The sequence below is a fragment of the Drosophila takahashii genome, chromosome X (assembly GCF_030179915.1).
Source record: "Drosophila takahashii strain IR98-3 E-12201 chromosome X, DtakHiC1v2, whole genome shotgun sequence".
In the NCBI taxonomy this organism is placed as follows: domain Eukaryota; kingdom Metazoa; phylum Arthropoda; class Insecta; order Diptera; family Drosophilidae; genus Drosophila; species Drosophila takahashii.
The window spans coordinates 9,280,218-9,300,100 of record NC_091683.1 but is presented as its reverse complement, the minus strand read 5'-3'; the positions used below and the strand labels follow the sequence as shown (position 1 = coordinate 9,300,100).

General features: G+C 43.4%; 5 protein-coding genes across 7 annotated transcripts; 3 read left to right on the top strand and 2 right to left on the bottom strand.

Annotated features, from left to right (window-relative positions):
- Positions 1–70: 70 nt before the first annotated feature.
- Positions 71–14,169, bottom strand: RhoGAP15B (RhoGAP_ARAP and RA_ARAPs domain-containing protein RhoGAP15B). Of its 2 annotated transcripts, none has more exons than XM_017148921.3 (8): positions 13,622–14,169; positions 7,618–8,328; positions 3,432–5,665; positions 2,221–2,861; positions 1,780–1,875; positions 1,374–1,508; positions 797–1,320; positions 71–730 (listed from the first exon to the last, which is right to left on the bottom strand). In XM_017148921.3, the coding sequence occupies exons 2-8, from the start codon at positions 8,313–8,315 to the stop codon at positions 595–597; spliced, it is 4,464 nt and encodes a 1,487-aa protein (XP_017004410.2). In that variant the 5' UTR covers positions 8,316–8,328; positions 13,622–14,169; the 3' UTR covers positions 71–594. The 2 variants fall into 2 exon arrangements, with proteins under 2 accessions (XP_017004410.2, XP_017004411.2); XM_017148922.3 differs by having other exon boundaries at positions 7,732–8,328; positions 13,622–14,168.
- Positions 8,985–9,642, top strand: LOC108062315 (uncharacterized). Its single transcript, XM_017148925.3, has one exon. The coding sequence runs from the start codon at positions 9,031–9,033 to the stop codon at positions 9,349–9,351; it is 321 nt and encodes a 106-aa protein (XP_017004414.2). The 5' UTR covers positions 8,985–9,030; the 3' UTR covers positions 9,352–9,642.
- Positions 12,073–16,625, top strand: LOC108062314 (uncharacterized). 2 transcript variants are annotated; one of them, XM_017148924.3, is made up of 5 exons: positions 12,073–12,201; positions 14,352–14,447; positions 14,511–14,573; positions 14,641–15,025; positions 15,080–16,625. In XM_017148924.3, the coding sequence occupies exons 2-5, from the start codon at positions 14,362–14,364 to the stop codon at positions 16,523–16,525; spliced, it is 1,980 nt and encodes a 659-aa protein (XP_017004413.2). In that variant the 5' UTR covers positions 12,073–12,201; positions 14,352–14,361; the 3' UTR covers positions 16,526–16,625. The 2 variants fall into 2 exon arrangements, with proteins under 2 accessions (XP_017004413.2, XP_017004412.2); XM_017148923.3 differs by lacking the exon at positions 12,073–12,201 and having other exon boundaries at positions 14,281–14,447.
- A 453-nt stretch (positions 16,626–17,078) lies between these two features.
- Positions 17,079–18,123, top strand: Polr3I (RNA polymerase III subunit I). The gene is made up of 4 exons (XM_017148931.3): positions 17,079–17,134; positions 17,197–17,311; positions 17,376–17,528; positions 17,592–18,123. Exons 1-4 carry the CDS (start codon positions 17,127–17,129, stop codon positions 17,853–17,855), a joined length of 540 nt encoding a protein of 179 aa, XP_017004420.1. The 5' UTR covers positions 17,079–17,126; the 3' UTR covers positions 17,856–18,123.
- DENR (density-regulated protein) lies at positions 17,834–19,427 on the bottom strand. The gene is made up of 3 exons (XM_017148930.3): positions 19,208–19,427; positions 18,885–19,146; positions 17,834–18,086 (listed from the first exon to the last, which is right to left on the bottom strand). The coding sequence occupies exons 1-3, from the start codon at positions 19,325–19,327 to the stop codon at positions 17,899–17,901; spliced, it is 570 nt and encodes a 189-aa protein (XP_017004419.1). The 5' UTR covers positions 19,328–19,427; the 3' UTR covers positions 17,834–17,898.
- Between the last annotated feature and the right edge of the window lie 456 nt (positions 19,428–19,883).

The window sequence follows — 19,883 nt, the reverse complement described above, 5'->3', positions numbered from 1 at the left end:
CCTCAAATATCACTGTTTTTGCCGTAACAATAGAAATGGGAAAAAAAGTGATAAAGAAACACAAGGGGTATTCTCACGAAATATTTGTAAATAGTTATATTTTTTACTATTAAACTCTGGGTTGTCTAGACAATCAATTGAATGGCTTCGTATGTAAATAAACACAATACATAAATGCAAAACCAATTGGGTCGATTACGAGTACGTATAAAAATTACATTACAGATATTACGAAAACATTAACTAGGCTAAAATTTGATGCTCTGCGTGGCCGTGTCTAACTGTTAGTTAGTTTCTCGTTTTATCTACTAAAACGCTAGATAGTCCAGAAAACGAGCTATGTTGAAGACAAATGGCATATACTTAATGATACAAATTTAAATTCCTTAAGGTTATGTACAATTTGGGTTTTGAGAGAACATGGTTATATACACAAAAATGTTGTAAAAAAAAAAATAGTAGTACTTTCGTTGGCTAAACCTATTCGATATATCGGAAAACTCTCGTAAAAATATTGGATATATTGCCCTAATTATTGCAAATAAATTCAGAATATCTACAGAAAAATGCACAAGAAGTGGAAAACTACTAGATCTACTTAATGATGATCTCCGCCGGCGGCAGGATGTTGTCCCCGTGCAGGCAGTACCAGATGCTGGAGTACCAGATGGTTCGATCCACCCACTCGCTGCCCGCCAAAACGTGGCCAATGAACGGAGCATCGCGTGACCTTTGGATGCGGGAATATTATTATTGAATTGAACCAGGAATTGAACTCTGATGACCAATCACCCACCTCATGATCTGCGCCTGCGTGCGCTCCACAAAGGTGATGGCCCAGCTCCAGGGGAAGTCGCGCTTGCGCTCGCAGCCCAAATAGGCCGTGCTGCTCTGGAGGAAGACCTCCCGCACAATGGTCGTCTTGTCGCTCTTGTCCTTCTTGGACACCACTATCTTCCCGTCCCGCAGCTCGCACTGCAGCGTCTTGAAGGTCTTCGTTCGCGAGTCGGCGAAGCGCAGCTCCTTGCCGGGCGTCACGGTGGCCAGATTCTTCACCGCCCGCTGGATTTCGCGCAGCATCTCGACCGGTCGCACCACCAAATAGTTGTGCTTGCGATCCTCCTCCGGCCAATAGGACCAGTTGAGGATCACATCGAACACCCTGGTGTCGTGGTGCAGCGGTCGCTCCAGGCTGTCGTTGAGAATCACCTCGTACAGGGTCAACTGGTGGGTGGGCAGCTGCATCTTGGCCGAGTACTCGCGGCACAGCTCGTAGGCGGTCTTCGTCGGCGAAATGGTGGCGTTCACTTGCGTCTTCTCCTGCTCAGATAAATATGTAATTAAATGTTATATATATAATTATAAAATCCCACCTCTGTTTTGTTGTCAGGATTGGGATTCAGGCTGATCCAGATCTTGATGTCCCCGGACTGTTTCACTGCATCTTTTAGCGTCTCGGCAGCCGCATAATACTTCTGCAGACATGCCAGCATGGCCTGCTCCCGTTTCTAAATGAAATTTAAATCTTTTGTAGGTACACACAAAATAATACGCCAGTACATATAGTTTTTACCATGCAATACTAGTAAAATTGATATTAAGTAATAACATTTTGCTAGGATTTATTTTGACCTTGAAATAGAGAGTAAGACCCTCTAAATTTGTAATAGAGCGAGATAGCGCTTAAGTTATCAAGTCAAAATTGATACCACATCATATCAAATTGATCATCGATTCATATACATTTTTTTTTTGGGTAAAGTCGAGTAATTAGCTCACCATTTCATCGGCACTGCAGGGGAATAGATTCTTGTAGAGCACTATCAGATCGCTTAGAACATCGGCCTCCTTCTGCGAGTAGATAAGCTCGTCGCTCTATGGATTCAGTTAGGATATTGGGAAACGTATTAGTAAAATTGAAATACTCATTAAACTTGGTTTTGATTTATTTCACTAACAGTTATTCGGGAGATTTATTAAAAAGTCACAACTGTAAGTTTTCGTTTTAAACATAAAAAATACAAAACTAAAACATAAATGTCAAAAAATGATTGAAAAAATTAAAAGCAAATATAATATAATTTGTATGACTTTTGTTGTAAATTATTTAAGTGCAATGCATAAAAAACTGTTTATATTTTTATAGCACTCTGAGGAAAGTTTCATTAAATGAGATCCCCATATACTTGACAATAATTATATTATTATTATTACACTTACCTTCTTGGCCAGCAGCGTGGGACCCCAGATCATGGTCAGATTCTGGACGCTCATCTTGTTCTTGGCCTGCTGCGAACTGATGAACACCAGGTGGCCCACAATCTTGCGCAGCGTTTCGCGCTCGATGGCCGAGAGTCGGCCGAGGAGCTCCCGGTAGATCGGTATCTTCTCGGTGGCCACCGCCAGCTCCGTGACGAAGACAAAGCTATCCGTCAGCTTGCCCAGCAGCCGTTCGGGCAGGTCGCGCATGAAGCGCTTCAAGACATTGGCCACGTCGTGCTCGTTGTACTCGTTCCGGGTGATCTCCACATTGAAGGCGTCCGCCCGGAAGGCGCTCATCAGCTTGTGCATGGAGTTCTCCGAGCCGGACTTGCGGTAAATGCCCTCCGACATGGAGCCGTGGATGTACACAAAGTTGATGCACTTGTCCACTATCACGGGCACATCGTAGCGCGTCAGCTGCTGGTCGCCCAGCGAGAAGCCATTGTTGTGGGCCACCTCGCGGATGATGTGCCGCCAGATCTTCGTCTCCCGAGCGGAGCTCATGATCATATAGACCGCGTACGGCGGGCAGTCGATCATCAGCATGGGACCGCTCTCCACGTGCAGATTGTCAATCGAGTCGTCGCTCTCCTTCAGCACTGTTTGGGCGAAGGGATTAAAAGGTAGGATCAAGATCAATTTGATATGTAATCTTATAATATATACCTACGACTATTTTTCGATTTACTGACAAAAAAGAGAAGAATTCAGCCGCAAATTCTTCAGAACAACGATTAAATATAAGATCAATATTAATTTTATACCTCTTATAATGTAATCTTATAATATACCTACATTTTTGATACTACAGAATGTAAATGTGACATTAAATAATATTAACTTATATAAATTTCAAACTACTGTTAAAAAAACAACCGCAAATTATTCAGAAGAAGGAAATCAATATGGATTCAAAAACAAAATATTTATTCGTGAATAAAATAAGACCGCAAGTTCTTTAGAAAAAAGGTAAATTGCAAAAATATCAAATTAATTCACCGCAAATTCTTCAGAACTAGGAAATCAAAATGGATTTCTATGAAACCATCAATTCACACTTTCAACTATTAAGTAATATTTAATTTATTTATGCGTGAATAAAATAAGACCGCGAATTCTTTAGGAAAAATTTTGTTTAAATTATGTAGGTATATTCAAGGATTCCTTACCTATGCAGCGGGCCTTGCGCAGATCCATCTTCTCCACATTGCCATTGGCCTCGGTGACGAAGATCAGGCGTCGCTGGCTCTTGCGAAGCACCAGCCAGGTGCCGCTCCACTCCGAGGTGATGGAGTTCTTGAGGTAACACCAGCCGGCGCGATAGTAGTGGCACGTGTACTTCACCGGCAGGCTGTTCGTGAGGCTCTCGAGGATCTTCTGCATCCAGACGCCGCGCTCCGACTCCTTGCCGACGCCATACAAATGCGATACCCTCTGCTGCTTTACATTGCCCGACGAGCTGCTGGTCATGAGTAGATTGGGATTGGAGGACATGCTGTCCATGCCCCCTCCTGCTCCTCCATTCGCTCCTCCTCCGTTCTTCGGCTGCGACGTGGTGATCTCGAAGCAGTAGAAATGTGTGGCCGTATCCGTGACCCGGCTATTGCTCACGCACTGCAGCGTGGTGATGGCATCCAAAGGTATCATCTCGCGCGGCGTCTTCATCTCCTGGTCGAGGAAGGTCTGGAATTGTCGCTCCCTCAGTATGGCCTTGCGGTTCTGCATCTCCTTCAGAATGTCCTCGACGACGCCCGAGGGAAAGCGCACCAGCGGACCCTCGTAGCGGACGAGCAGGGGCGACAGACTGGGACGCGGGACCATCTGGAGGGCCACCCGAACCTCCGATTGCCGCTGATTTCCCGATTGAGCGCGGAAGCTGGCCTTCCGCTTCATCGCATCCATGCGCAGCTTCACATTGGAGATGGCGTTCATGGTCTGGCGGAAGAGCGAGCGATTCTCTTGACTGCCAGGAGATGATGATTCCTTGCCACTTCCAATGGCCTCCAGGTAAGTGGGTGGACTGTCGCCCTCGATGGTTGTTGGTTTGTCCTTCTCGGGCACAAACCAATTGGTGCGATTCCGCGAGGCAATGGACCCTTCCTTGGGTCTCTCCTCCGCCTCCGCCTCCGCTGGCATTCGACTGAGATAGGGACGCGCCCGCTGCTCGTCCAGCATGTTCTCCATGCTCTCGCTCAGCAGCCGGGCATTCTGGTGGACGATCTGCGGCGACTTCGAGCTGGCTGGCTCCTCCTCGGAGGTGCACATGCTCACGTCATCCTGCTCCGCCTTCACCGTGCCGTAGGTGTCCTCCTCGAGCAGATGCTCCAGCAGCAGCAGCTCGTTGCTCTTGTTCGACCTGGCCAGCGTGGAGGAGCCGGAGGAGCTCTTCCCGCACAGCGGATCGAATTCCTCAATGAGCGATTGCGGGAGGGGCATCGCCACACCGCCAACGGCTCCATCTAGCTCTGAATCCTCGCTGATGCAGGACAGCTGCTCCACCACCTGGTTGGGTGTGAGCACATTGCTGCGACTGCTGCTCTCGAAGAGCCTGCCGTAGGTGGCCTCCTGGTTGGCGTACAACGGCTCGTCCTCCTCTTCATCCTCATCCTCCTCCTCCTCGTTATCTTCATTGTAGAACTCCCAGGAGTCGCTGCGTTCCGGCTTGGGTGCCTTGGCCTCCTCCTCGGCATTCTTGGCCGAGATCAGCAGGGATTCCTCGCGCTCCGCAAGCTCCGCCGCCCGATTGAGCTCCTCCAGCTGGGCGGAATCGACGGGCTGGCGGCGCAGCTCGATGTGCTCGTAGTTCTTGCGACGCTTCTGCCGCACCGGCGGCTGCAGTGCGTCCAAACGGAACTGTTCCGGCTGCTGGGAGAGGCGGGGCGGCGGAAAGGCGGGCATGGGCGGGCTGCTCCTGGAGCGCAGAGCCTCGTCGTAGCTGGGCGGCTTGCCCTGCGCCTTGGGCACCTCATAGCAGCCGTCGTCGTCCTGCTGATCCTCCTGCTCCTTCTTCTTCTGCTCCTCCTTGGGCAGCTTGCCTTCCCGCAGATCGGAGAGACCTCCGTTGCGGTTCAGGGGGCTCGAGAACTGAATAGCACTGAAGACCTCCGTATTGGGCATCGTCCGCCGCCTGTCCAGATCCATTTCGTCGGCTGCCTGATCCTGCTGCTGCTGCTGCTCTGCCTTGTCCGCCCTGCTCCTGCCCAGACTGAAATTGGAGCCGAATCTCTTGCCCGCGTGCTTCAAACTCCGACCGGCGTCCGCGCTGATCGTGCTGATCGCCTCCGTGGAGCTCTTGAGGTTCCTGTCCAGCCGCTTCTTGGCTCCCTTGGCCTTGAACGTGATCCGCTCGCCGATGGCTTCGCCTAGGAGCTTGGAGGTGGTGCCCAGCGATCGCAGCAGGTTGCTAGAGGGGATTGCCAAAAGAGATGATCGATTGGTTAATTGGTTGGTTGGCTAGGGTATCCAAAAAGTATCCCAATCCCCTGGGGGTTAGTAGAAAAATATTTAAAAAACACAGCAGAGATTGTTAGACCACAAATTGTTTCGGGTTTATAGATCAGTGAATCTAGAAAACCAGTTGAGTTTATATATAATTATATAGATTTTTTTGAAATTATTTTAAGTTTCGAGAATGCCAAAAATTAAAATCAAAATAAAATAAATCAAAAATAAAATCCTAAACAAAATAATTATCCCAAAGACCAAAAATAGTCTCGATTTCCATAGATCAGTGAATCCAGAAAACCAGTAAAGTATACAAATCATCTAGATATTTTGATATAATTATTATTTTAAATATTTTTTGATACTATTTCAAGAATGCCAAAAATAAAAACCTAAAAATAATAATTATCCCAAAGACCACAAATTGTTTCGGTTTCCATAGATCAGTGAATCTAGAAACCCAGTAAAGTCAAAATTTTCTATAAATCATCTAGATATTTTGGTATAATAATTATTTTAATATTTTTGATACTATTTTAAGATTTAAGAATGCCAAAACCATGAAAACCAAAACCAAATAAAATCCTAAAAATAAGAACTATCCCAAATACTAATATTATTTCCCTTTTATCCTATATTTATACCGAAAGGTTCAAGAATTAGCAAAAATTAAAAACCCAAAAGCAATGAAATTCCTAAAAAAGAAAATCCTACAAATTATTGTTATACCTTTAGATGCCTCGTTTATTTCTAAACAGTTCCCAGTTTGTTCCTTCCCTCTGCGCGAATTCCCTACGATTGATCTTGAAAACCATTTCCGACCACACAAAACTCCGATTGGAGTGTGAAAAACGATCTTGAGGATTTTCCGCTGCACTATTTTTAGACTTTTGAGACAACGCCGCTTGTCATTGATCTTGAACAGACGCCAGGCTATTTATAGTCATAGTACTTCTATAAGGATGGTTCCAACTTAATTTACCGATGGAGCGGAAGTAGTGATCTCGGAAAGAAATGCCCACAAAGGGGAGGGAAGTGCATAAATCAAAAGGAATTTTAGTATAAACTGGTCCCGAAAATAGTCCCCAGACAATGTAAGTGATATGCTAATGATTTGGGGAGCAGCTGGAAGGAAATTTAACATTAAGTCGCTCTCGATTTTCAAATATATGTATATCTAACATTCTAACGCCAACAAAAGAGGCGCAAATCCGAATAAATTCTCGATAAGACAGTTATCGTCGACAAGGAGGCCCAATAAAGCAGATAAAAATTTCAGCAAATTTCTACAGCAATGTGATTATTTTATTGTGTTTGCTTTGGCTGCAAATATTTACCGAAACGACTTTTTAATGGTGCAGATTAAATAATTAAAGCCATAACCAAAATTTGAAAAGAAAACATTGAAAGCCATTGAGCCGTTAAAAAATTGTTTTTAAATTATCAAAAATACATTTTTAAAAACTTTTTCGTGTGCGTCAGAACCACCGATTATAATATTACATTTTATGTGCAAAAAAGGTGAGATTTTTCTGTGCAAAATACATACAAATATTTAATACTTTTACTTTAATGTTTAAATTAATTAATTTAAGTAAAGTAATTTGTATAGAAATACCAAAACCAAAAAAAAAATCGATATTAAATGTAGATCGATTTTACATTATGTAATATCAGTTTTAACTTGATAAGCGCCCCCGTAAATTCGATATGCTCGAAAGGAGTATTTCATGCTAAAGCGATATGCGTATTGCATAACCAGAAATTGACATGCGCATATCGATTTTACGGTAAATATTGAGCGGCTGGTTAGTTTCCATTTTCAGAACTTTTCGAAATAAACCAAAAAGAAACCCATCAAACAACTAAGGAGAGTGCAAAGCTAAGTTTGGATTTATGGTCAATCTTTACTTGTCATCGTCGCCATCTTGGCTGCCGGAGGACTGTTCTGCGGAGGAAGAGGACTCCCGATCCCGATTCTGATCCCCGTTCGGATCCGTTGAGTCGTTGATGGCGTCTACGTACCCGGGTGACTGCGACTTGAACTTGCCGCTCTGGGAGCTCTCGCTGCAGTCGAGCGAAACGTTGGACGCGTACCGCGATTCCTCCCGATCCAGCCGATCCTCGCCAGCTCTGCTGGAGGACACCTCGCTGCAGATCGAGGATCGTGGGTCATTGTTGAGTGGCTTGGGCGGAACTTGTGGCGCCGCCCGCAGAATCCTCAGCGGCACTTCATCTGGATTTTGATCTGGATCCTGATCCTGATCCTCGATTGGCATCGCTCGCTGGCGCGGCGCTGGCTTTGGGATGGCATACAAGGGCTCCTGGACATTCTCATTCGCATCCGGACCATAGATCGGCTGACTATCTCCTATATTGTTTTCCTGCAGAATCAACTTGCTTTGGCCACTCGACGGCAGCTTCTTTTCGCCACAATTGCCGTGCAGATTCTCCGCATTTATGTTGAGCTTCTTGATATTATTATTATTATTACTGTTATTATTATTATTGTTGGCTTGGGGTGTGCGGATCTCGATATTCTCATAGTTGGCGGGACGCAGCTCCGGATAAAGACGGCGGGGGGCGGGCACAGGACGCGCCTGCTCCATGGTTATATAGAACCTAGAAAGATATAGATACAAATCGGGATTAGTTATAATAGTTATACAGAACCTAGAAAAGCAGATAAAAATAAAAATATAGAAAGTTATAATAGTTATATAGAACCGAGAAAGATATAGATACAAATCGGGCTTAGTTATAATAGTTATATAGTTATATAGAACTTAGAAAAAACAGATATAAATAATATATAAAGTTATAATAGTTATAAAGTTATATAGAACCTTATAATAGTTATAAAGAAACTTAAAAAAAAAACAAATAAAAATAAAAATATAGAAAGTTATAATAGTTATATATAACCTAGAACGTTTTAGATAACAATGGTGCTTAGTTGTAGTTGTTTTTATGGAAATATACCTCTAAATTCAATGCCAGGTAGAACCTAGGATAAACCAGGCTCTTTATCCAGGTAATATCTTCAATATCTCTTAAAACCCCAAACGCAAACCCCATAAACGATAAGAAACTGGGGTTTAACCCGATCCCGGTCCCTAATAGGGCTTGACTTTCAGAGTTACCTGAGGTTTTTGGTCCTATTTATAGATAAACTCAATCCTATCCCTATAGATAGCCCCTTGGAATTTTGGTACACTAATCCCTTGACCTGAGGTAACTTACGTAACCCCTTTTTGGGATATATAAAGCCCAGATTGTGCGGGAAACCTCACACTACTCAGCAGTTAACCGAACCGAAACGACATGTCCTCCAGCCTGTCCGCATTCTATCAATCCTCACTGACCTTCTGGAGCCACCTGTTCCATCTGCTGCTGCAGTTCGTCCACTTGCAGTTCAACTGCTGGAATCGCCACACTTCAAAGGAACAACGGCCGGAGGAACCCACCTGCCAAATGGAGGCCTTTGTGGAGGAGCAGCGGAGGCGGGTGCAGCGGAAGGCCGAGGAGTACGCCAAGGTGGAGCTACTGCATCGCCTGCTCGTCCGGCAGCAACTGCAGGAACTGGAGCAGCGGCGACTCATCCGATTGGCCCTCGCCCGCCGGCGTCTCGACTACTCGAGTTAGGAGGAGAAGTCTAATTAAACCCAACAATTACGCGATCATAATTTATTTAGATTTATAATTTACGCTAAGTATTCGCAATTCTTAAGTGGCCACATAATTGGGCAAATCAAAATTAAGAAATAAGTAATAGGAAAAACAAAATAAAAATCAAAACGCAGACAGTGCGGAAATTAAAGACACGTGTTTGCATTTCTTCGATCGGTCATCATTAATTTTCATCCGCTTTCACTTTCCGCTTTCAAAGTCAGCGCTTTTCAGACGATTATTTATTCAGCTTGGAATGAAACCGAAACAGAGATCTGAATAAACATTATCCCAGCTTGAGAGCGCAGTTATCAGCTAATTTTCAACTGCCAGCCCAGAAAGTAAGATCTTTTTTAGGAAAAATAAATCAGGGAATTCCTTGAAGATCATAAAAAATTTTTTTGATTTTCCTTATGAAACTAAAATAACTGAAATAACTATGTTAAATCGTAATAAGTACTAACTACTATTCAATTTTCAATTTATGTTCTATATTATTTTGTTTTATATTATATTGTTTTAATATTTCACAAGAGAAATTATATTTTTTATTTTTATGCAATTTATGTTTTATTTATGGTATGATAAATTTTTCTTCTATTTGCTTTTCAATATTTTCTTTAGTTTTTACGACTAAAGTATCTGGCATTTAAGACTTGTTTACATCACCACTTAATCGACGATCTTAATTCCTAGGGGCCCTCCCATTGTTTCGCTGTACTTCCATTTGCAGTTCCCTGAACTTTTCAACTTTTCCCGACAGAGTCCAAAGTGGGGCCTCCGAACCAGACCATATCAGATCGCATCGGATCGGATGAAATTGGATGGGATGGGATCGCAAAGAGTGGACCATCTGGGGAGTCCGGGAATTGCTGTCGTTGTCGCTTAAGTGGTCGCTCGCCCTACTTCAAATGGGAGTTCTCTCTCCCCCACAAGTGCGTCTTCCTGGATGACGATGATTTTGTTTATAAACGTTTAAACGTTTAAACGAACCCATTGTGGCGGCTATTGAATGAATGAACTTGATGGATGATGACTCACATTAGATGGGACCCCATCCATACCACCCCACATTTTGTGTTCCAGGAAAATGAACTAGAACTACTACTACTACTACTACTACCTTCGATGATTAATCGAATTTCAAATTTCACTCTCTCACACGACGATAAATATATGCACTCATATAAATATATGCTGACCAAGTGAATCAATTGTTGTGCCACTCACAATTATCAATCCGCATTCGATTACCCAATTCTAAACTGTCTACAGTGCGTTTCATAGCTTTAAATTTTTTTGTAGTTTCTTTGTTTTATATTAATTATGGAAAATGTCTTAGAAAATGTTTCCACTATTTGTTTTCCATTTATCGTCCCCCTAGATATAACCAAAATGTGTCACACTTTCGTGTGGTTAGATGGTTACGAATTGTACCTTGTATAAAACTCTCTCTCTATATATATGTATATATACATTTGTTCAGATATCGTTCGTACTTATAGTGGTCGGGCTGAAAGAGCGATAACAATGGCGAGCCACCCAACAATGATAATTATATAGCGCTGAGTGCCCGTATAGATCATGAATGACCGGCGATAGATGGTCTGATGGTCTGGAGGCCCTTTTGGAATTATGGTAGAATGACAACAGAACCCCTTGCTTTATCAACCACATGGAGAAACTGCAATTATTTTGATTGATTTCCCCAAGGGAAATATGAATGAGCCTTATTGAAAACGAAACTGAAAGTCCCGATAAAGTATTCTGATTTTCATTATTAATTATATGGTTTCTTTTAAAACTCTGTTTCCATAAACACGAGATTACTCTTGGGAAATGTTAAAAAAAATCTCAAATAAACCTCACAAAATATCATCGATAAGGTTTTTTTTATAAATTTTGGTAAATTAAAATAAAACAGTTTGCGAAATTATTTGCTCTGGATATACGACTGACGTGAACTATAAATCCATTTGAACTGCCTTAAGCCTACGTTGATATATATATATTGATATATCATATTTCGCTGCCGCACATTGCTCTAATATTTTGCGCAATTATACGATCTAATAAGGCATACTTCCGTTGCGAAAATATATTGCCTGGCCAAAACATATATGTATTATTATTTATATTCGTATATGCAATATGTAAACCGATGTGTTTAATTCATATTTATATGTTTGCATGCAAATAAAACGATGCATTCATGCGCATTTGCAATTGGATCGTCATTTACTCGCATGAATCACTTGCGTTCTCCCCTTACTTGTTTATGCTTTTCTTCTTTTGTTGCATTGTTATTTTGCTAATTACAGCAGTTTCCATGGACCAAGAGCAATGGCTATACGATAGTGCACTGGAAAAAATCATAGTCATTGTTTTTTACAATTTTTTAACAGATTTAATCTGTTCCTATATCGTGATTTATAAGATTTAATATTATATTATATATTATTAGATATAGAACAGATATGGTTAGGTTTTTTTTTCTGTGCATTTATCGTATATGTACGTTTATGTGATTCACGGACTGAGTTCAAGCTTTGTTTTTGTTTATGTTTATAAGCGCGATAAGAGCTGCGACAGTAAAAATAAGCTGAGTTAACTGTTCGTCTCTTATTCCCGGATCGTATTCATGGTGCAAAAAATATAAAAACAAAAAAGAACTGAAGGAAATGGGCACAGATAGATCCACACTCGACTTAACGCTTCCATGGCCCCAATTATATAAGACCGGAGCCCGAAGAATCGAGGAGGGCTAAGCGATCTCGCGACTTGCGACTCGATTTCCAAGTTGTTTGACAGCATTTTTTGTCGTATGTAAGTTGCCATCGATTTGTGATTTGATTTACACACGGAAAAAAGCGAAGACAGGTAGACAGAAAAAGAAGAAGAATCGTTCGAGGGGTAGAATTTGAAGAAATGCCAGACACTTGATTACCTGGATTACACTTAAAAAATTATTCCCTGAATTATAGAAATTTCCTTCATTGGCGATTTTTTTCTTAAAATAAAAAAAATGTTCTACTGGTAAAGAAAAAATTATAAAATATAAGAAATTCTCCTGAAATATAGAAAAAAACGCCAGTGAAACAAATTTCTATAATTTAGGGCGAATAATACTTTTTAAGTGTACCATTATGGGATTATAAGGGGAATACGTGATGCTATTCAACTGTAACTCCTTTTAATAGAGAAACTCTAGCTGCGGTGAATATTTCTAATAACCAAAACAAACACATTGTTTTGAGGAAATGTTAACATTGAACAGGGAAAAGCAATTATTAACAAAGATAGTAGTTTTGTTTTAAGAGATTGAGTCGGGTTTTGTCATAATAATGATGGATTTATTTTTAGAACTGTCGCTTTTATCATCTTTTAGTTTCTAAATATTAAAAACAATTACTTAAATATACATTAATCCCTAAAGAATTTTAAAAAGTGCCAAGTCAAGGGTTTTTTTTTGTTATTCACATGCACATAGCATAAGTAATAGATTGTTTATTTTATTTATTCCTATAGCTAATAGATCTGAAGAGCCTTTTTATTTGCTTGGCCCAATTTTTGGGGGCTTTTCACTCGAATTGATCGGTTATTGGTTTGTCTGCGAAAGGCAAAGGGAAAACTAAACTAAATCGGGGAATGTGTGTCGGTTGTCTTAATATGTTTATAATTGACTTAATTGCCAAACAATTAAGAACCAGCAACAAAATGTGTCGAAAGAGACGGTGGACGGCGGGGGGAAAGAGACGGGGGGAGGCGGCGAGGAGAAGCAACAGGTGGCACCTGTCTCCCTCGCACACACACTATCGCCAAATGGGAGCGATAAGCAGTTAGAAGCGAAATATATGTGTGTCAAAATACACAAGTGCTCAAAATACTAGTAGTAAATTTCAATATGAAAAGTTTTAAGATACAAAAAAAGCTTTAAAAATATCTTTAGTTTATTGGAAAAAGTTATACAAAATATGTTAGGTAACAACAGAATTTTTAAACCATTTACAAGGAAGGTTAACTATTAAGAGTAAAAATATTTTTAGTTTTCTTTTTTTTTTTATTTTCTTTTTTTTGGATTATAATTTTGCTCACAGCTGTGCCAAAAGAGATAAACCACCAACACAAACACACTACCCGCATATTTAGGCGGATTGATTAGAACGCATTTGAGAGAGACAAAATCACCGAAAATCGAAGCCCACTTTCAAAAAATAAGTAAAAAATCAAAATCGCTGGCTTTTACCTTTCGCTTTTTCCTTGTCGAAATTTCGTATGCAATTTATGCGTGGTTAACTTTAAATTGTGTTTTATATTCACAACACACACGCACACTCACACGGCACAACAATAAAAAACGAAAACAAAGAGTGAGAGAGAGAGAGGGCGAAAAGTAAAGTGTCTCTTAAAAATCAAACCGATTTCGATTAGCCACACATATTGATACAACAACTTGTTGACACATTTCCACAAACATTTCGCCCCAGTTTATTTATTTATTGTTTATTATTATTATTTTTGCGGAATGAATCACTTGTGGAATGTCTCACTCACACACGCGCACACGTACGCATTGTTTGCATCCGTCTCTCTCTCTCTCGCGATCGCCGTTGCTGTTGTTGTTGTTGTCGCTCAACAAAAGTTGACAATTCGCGAATGGCAAAATCATGACCAGAACAAGATTCTTTGTCCCCTAGCCAAAACGATCCGCCAGTTGAAGCCGCGATTTTCCGATTTTCTGATTTTCCCACCCGATCCGAGCGATCGAATAAAATTAACGGTGGGCAGTATGCCCGCGCAGTCAGCCCAGGAAAAATACCTAGTATCGATAGCAAGGTAGATTACAAGTATTTTTTCGGTATTTTCTCTTAAATGGTATTTGGTATTTTTTATACCCATCACTGAAGCCGACGCGCCATTTTTCCAAAGGAAGTTTTTAAGCAAATCAGTTTATTTAATTTTGATTGAATTTTTAGCTAAACCAAGATGTCGCACCACATGCCCCGTCGCACCAGCGAGTTCCGCGGCACTGTGCTGGAGGATCGCGGCACCGCCGACAAGCGGCAGACCAGGTGAGTGGGTTGGGGATGCAGTGCATCCGATTTCGAATGCCAGTTGAAAAATCCCTTTTTCAGGGCCACCAAGCGCAGCACAGCGGCGCTCATCACTCCCTCCTCCGGCCAGGTGAATCCCCGCAGGTGGGTGCTCCCCTTAAGGGTAATCCCCTCAAGAATAATCCAATAAATCACTTCCCATCCCCGCCAGACGCTCGGCCATCCCGCAGCCGCAGCCGATGAACCTGGAGCGGGATCGCTTCACCCAGATGGGCGTGACGCCCAAGCGCGGCCTCCACCACCACCGCACGGCGCCCTCGACGGCGGAACGCCCGGTTGCCCCGCATTCGGACAAAAAGTGGGTGGCGGAGCGGGCCCAGCAGATCCTGGAGTATCTGCAGGACGCCAATCCGGCCGCGCTGAGCATCTCGGAGCTGTACAATCGGCCCGGCGGTCTGCGGCACATGACCATCAAGCAGTTTGTGTCGATCCTGAACTTTCTGTTCCAGCACATCTGGCGGAATCGGGTGACCGTGGGCCAGAATCACGTCGAGGACATCACGAGCGCCATGCAGAAGCTGCAGTATCCCTACCAGGTGATGATCCAACTCTCACATGTCCTAAATAACTGGATTTTTAACCCCGTTTAGGTCAACAAATCCTGGCTGGTGTCGCCCACCACTTCGCATTCCTTTGGCCACGTCATCCTGCTGCTGGACTTTCTCCTCGACTTTGCCTCCTCGGAGGAGCCCGGGTTCCCCTTCATGGAGACCAGCGATCAGCCCAGCGTGCACGGCGAATCCTCGCAGCTGCAGGCCATCCAGCTGGAGGAGGAGGTCAATGCGCTGCTCTTCGCCGAGGCCAGCAAATGCTTCCTCTTCTGGGACCAGGAGCTGCTCGAGGAGCAGCTCAGGCTGCAGGCGGAGACGGGGGATCAGGTGGTGAGCAAGAAGTGCGATTTGCCGGATCGCCAGGCGCTGGATCGGGTGATTGAGGAGCTGCAAAAGAAGCTACAAGTCCTGGAGGGTAGTAACGATGGAAATAAGCTGGAGCAGCTGATCGAGGAGCAGGAGCAGCTCGTCCGGCAGCTCAGCGAATGCCAGGCGGAGGTGGAGCAGCAGCGAAACCTCGACAAACGGCTGGCCGAACAGGCGGAGGAGCAGCAGGCGCATCTCCGCCAGCAGGCCAAGTACGAGCTGCGATTGGAGCAGGCGGTCTCCAGCCAAAAGTACTCCGCCCAGCAGCTAAAAGCGCTGCAGATAAAAGCCGCCGACTTGGAGAACTATTCGCAGGCCTACGAGCGGCAGGTGAAGGAGGTTTCCGAGCTGGAGCTCCACCAGCAGGTGATGCTATCCCGCGCCAAGCAAAGGCAGCTCGACTGCGTGGAGGGTTTTAACTCGCATGTGCGGCATCTGAGCATGGATCCCTTGATCGGCAACCTGATGAAGGCCAAGCAGTTGGACCTCTCGCTGCCGCTCAATCCGCAGCCGGAGGACATCGACGAGCGGATGCAGTGCCTCCAGCTGCTGGGCCATCTGCTGCAGCAGCAGCGACAGCAGAATCTGGAGCGGCGGCAGTTGTTCAGTCAGCAGGTGGATCAGTTGAAGAGCCCGCGCATCGAATTGGAGGCGGAAATCGGCAGCTTGGAGTCACAAATGCTGGCGCACAAGCAGCGGCTGGCCAAATTGGAGGCGGGCCAGCGCAGCAGGCGCGACATGGCCATGCAGCACCAGCGGCAGCTGCTCGAGGATCAGACCGATCAGCTCGGCCGAGTGGAGCAGTTGGAGCAGCGGAAACAGCAGGCGGCGGAGCAGCTGCAAGCGAGTGTGCAGCGGAACGAGGATCTCCTAACCGCCGGCGAGCTTCACCAGGAGGAGGATCACCAGGCACGCAACGCTAGCCTCGATAATTGCGAACTGAAGCTGGCCGGAGCGGAGGAGGAGCTGCAGGCGCTCCAAACCAAGCTCACCGTCAGCCAGGCCAAGCTGGAGGTGGCCGAGCAGCGGGAGAAATCCCTCCAGCTGGCCTCCTTTGAGCCCGTTCTGCAGGCCATCAAGCAGTTTCAGTCCTCTCGAGGGCCAAAGGAGGATCGTTAGTCCATTTTTTTGGTTTTAAACTGTAATTGAAATGTTTTTATTGAATAGGTGAATTAATAAAAGAGCCTGAAAAAATATCAGGCGAGTTTTCCCTTCAAAACATCTATGTTATCGATTCAATATTGTAAAAATATCGAAAACATCGATTACTTTCAAGCTCTGATTAATGAAGCTACCTTTTTTTGGTATTGGATAATAAAAGGTTTTATCCTCTTTAGGGCCAAAAGAGGATCGGTAATCCATTATTGAGTAAGTGAATTAATGAAAGAGCTTGAAAAAATATCAAGTGATTTTTCCCTTCAAAACATCGAGAATATCAAATCAGTATTGTCGAAAATATCGATAGCTTTAAAGCTCTAATTTTATTACCTTTTTTGGTATTGGATAATTTATAGAACTTTGTAGAACCCCGGCAAAGGGTTTTCTTTTTCAGGATTTAATGCAAATTGATTCGTAATTTTTAAGAGCTCAAATTAAGGATTAAAATATTTGAACCGTTAAAAGCCAGGGTTGCCAGGGTTATTCTTTGCCACCTGGCTTGCCATGGTATTTTTTAATTCCCGCCGTGCGGTCCTACCAAAACTCGGCGACTCAACAGAAAATGGAAACGTGAGAATTGTTTTGCTTAATTTCCCCTATAAAATAATTGATAATATCTCAATACCATGCAGGATCAACCCCACATTCTCGTACCTCACCAATCTGGAGGTGATGCAGATTCTGCAGAAGATCAAGAGCACCAAAAAGAAGTTCGGCATGCGGAACTTGGCCACAGTTACCTACGAGGTGGGTTTAATATTTCAAAATGCGATCCATAAATGGGAAACTAACCAGGATTCCGGCTCCGCAGGCACTGCAATATCTGGAGGAGTCGCCCTGCAAGACGCAGACGCGCGAGAGCATCGTGGGCTACGTGAAGGACCTCTCCTCCTATCGCCTGAAGTCCCATGAGATTCTGCAGATGATCAACGATCCGCCGACAAGTGCTCTTCACACGCAGCTGGTGAGGATTGGCCAGCCAGGCTAGTGGGGGATCCAAAAAGCACTAATCTAATACCATTTCCAGCTCATCGACGACAACAAGGCCCCGCTGACCGACGAGGAGAACGAGAAGATCATCCAGCTGAGCTACAAGCACTTCCACGGCGGAGAAACCAAGGAGACGCCCGCCGAAAAGCCAGCGGAGGCATCTGCCAAGTCGACTGGCAAGCAGTCCGGGAAGCGGGCTGCCCAGGCCAAGAGTAATCCAGCTCCTCCAACGGAATCCCCAAAGGAATCAGCCGAATCCAGTCAAGCAATCCAAATAAATAACCCAGAAGATCACGTTTAATGATGTAGCGTATAAAATAAGCTAAGGAAACTGATTAAATTATTCATGTTCGCTTCTGATCGCCCAAATCCTCGATGACATCCTCGTCGATCTCGGCCCACTTCTCGGGTATCACGTCGAACAAGTCGTCCTTGACGTCGCCCTGGATGACGATCTCGTCGTCGCCGGTCACCGAGGAGCCGCAGGCGAACTTGGTGCCAAAGAACTTGGCGGCCACCTTGAGATCGATGTCTGGAAAGGAATTATAAATAAATAAGAATTATATTTATAGCGAGATGAGTAGATATGTGCTTTTTCTGGTCTGATAAATGCCTATTGTATCATGGGGAGGATTATAAATGCATAAATTTAAAGTTCGAACAAGTTATCATACTTGATACAACCATTATATCGCCTATTTCATCATAGAGAAGATTAAATCTTGATGGATCTAGAGTTTAAATGGGTTATCATACTTATTACAACCATTATATCTCCTATTCTATCATAGAGAAGATTATATATGGACAAATTTAAAGTTCGAATAAGTTATCATACCTAATACAACCGTTATATCGCCTATTGTATTATAGAGAAGATTATACATGGATGGATCTTGACTTTAAATAAGTTATCATACTTAATAAATGCCTATTGCCTCTTAGAGAAGATTATATATGGATGGATCTGGAGTTTAAATAAGTTGTCATACCTAATACAACCATTATATTGCCTATTGTATCATGGAGAAGATTATATATGAATAGATCTACAGTCTGAATTAGTTATCATACTTGATACAACCATTATATCGCTTAGAAAGGATCTAATAAGACTTTTTCTGGATCAATAAATGCCTATTGTATCATAGAGAAGATTATATATGAATAGATCTAGAGTTTGAATAGGTTATCATACTTAATACACCTATTATATCGCCTAGAAAGATCTGATAAGCTTGTAACCCAACAAAAGGGTGTAGTTTACAAGTGGAATTAAGGGATATGTAAAGGTAGGAGCTCCTTAAGCATAAGAAGGACAAAGACCCACCGAAAGTGCTCAGTCCTGTGACCACGGTGACCGACTTCTTCTTGCCGCGCGCCGCCCGCGAGACGCAGATGCGCTTGGGCACGTCCTCCTTCTTCTTCACGCGGAGGAGTCCCTTGCCGCCGCGCTTCTGGCGCTTCTTGTCGTCATCCGTCCCGTCGGCGGCGGCCGCCTCCTCCTCGATCTTCAGCCGCTCGAAGTCGTCGGGCATGTGCCGCTCCAGCCAGTCCTTGCACTTCTCGTACTCCGGATAGTACTCGCAGTACTGGGGATCGAAATAGAGCATTATATGGATGGAACATATAGATTTTCCCATAGATTCTCACCTCAATGGGCATCGTGCAGTGGCCGCAGTACTTCATCTGGATCGGATAGGTGACCCCCTCGCGCGGACCCACCTGCAGGCGGTCGGCGACGCTGTTGGTGCCCGCGTCCTCGTTCGTCATCGCGGATCGGATTTGGGGGGTTATATTTTAAATATATATCTCAATATCTGGCCAACGACAGATGATTTTCAACGCAAGCTGCGGCGAAAATATACCAAAATGAACCCACTGAAAATATACCCAAAAATATACCGCGCTGGAAAGTAGGGTTGTGTTGGGTATATATTTAGACTAAAAGTGATTATTTAAATGCAATGTATTTAATTTGAACTAATTAAACTAACAACTAAATTACAAATAATCTAATCTAATAAACAATAAAATAATCTTACAAACTGTAAGTAAAAAAAAATAATATACCAAAAAATGAACCCTTTAAAAATATGCCCTAAAAATACCGCTGATAACTAGGGTTGTGCTGGGTTTATACTTAAACTGACTAAAAGTGATCAGCCAAATGTAATGTATTTAAATTAATTTGAACTAATTAAACTAACAACTAAATAAATTACAAATAATCTACAAGCTGTAAGTAAAATACTAATCAGGCCAGGAGAAGTACCGTTTGGAAAAATGCATCACACTGTGAGGTGGCATTTTAATTTTTTTAACTGAG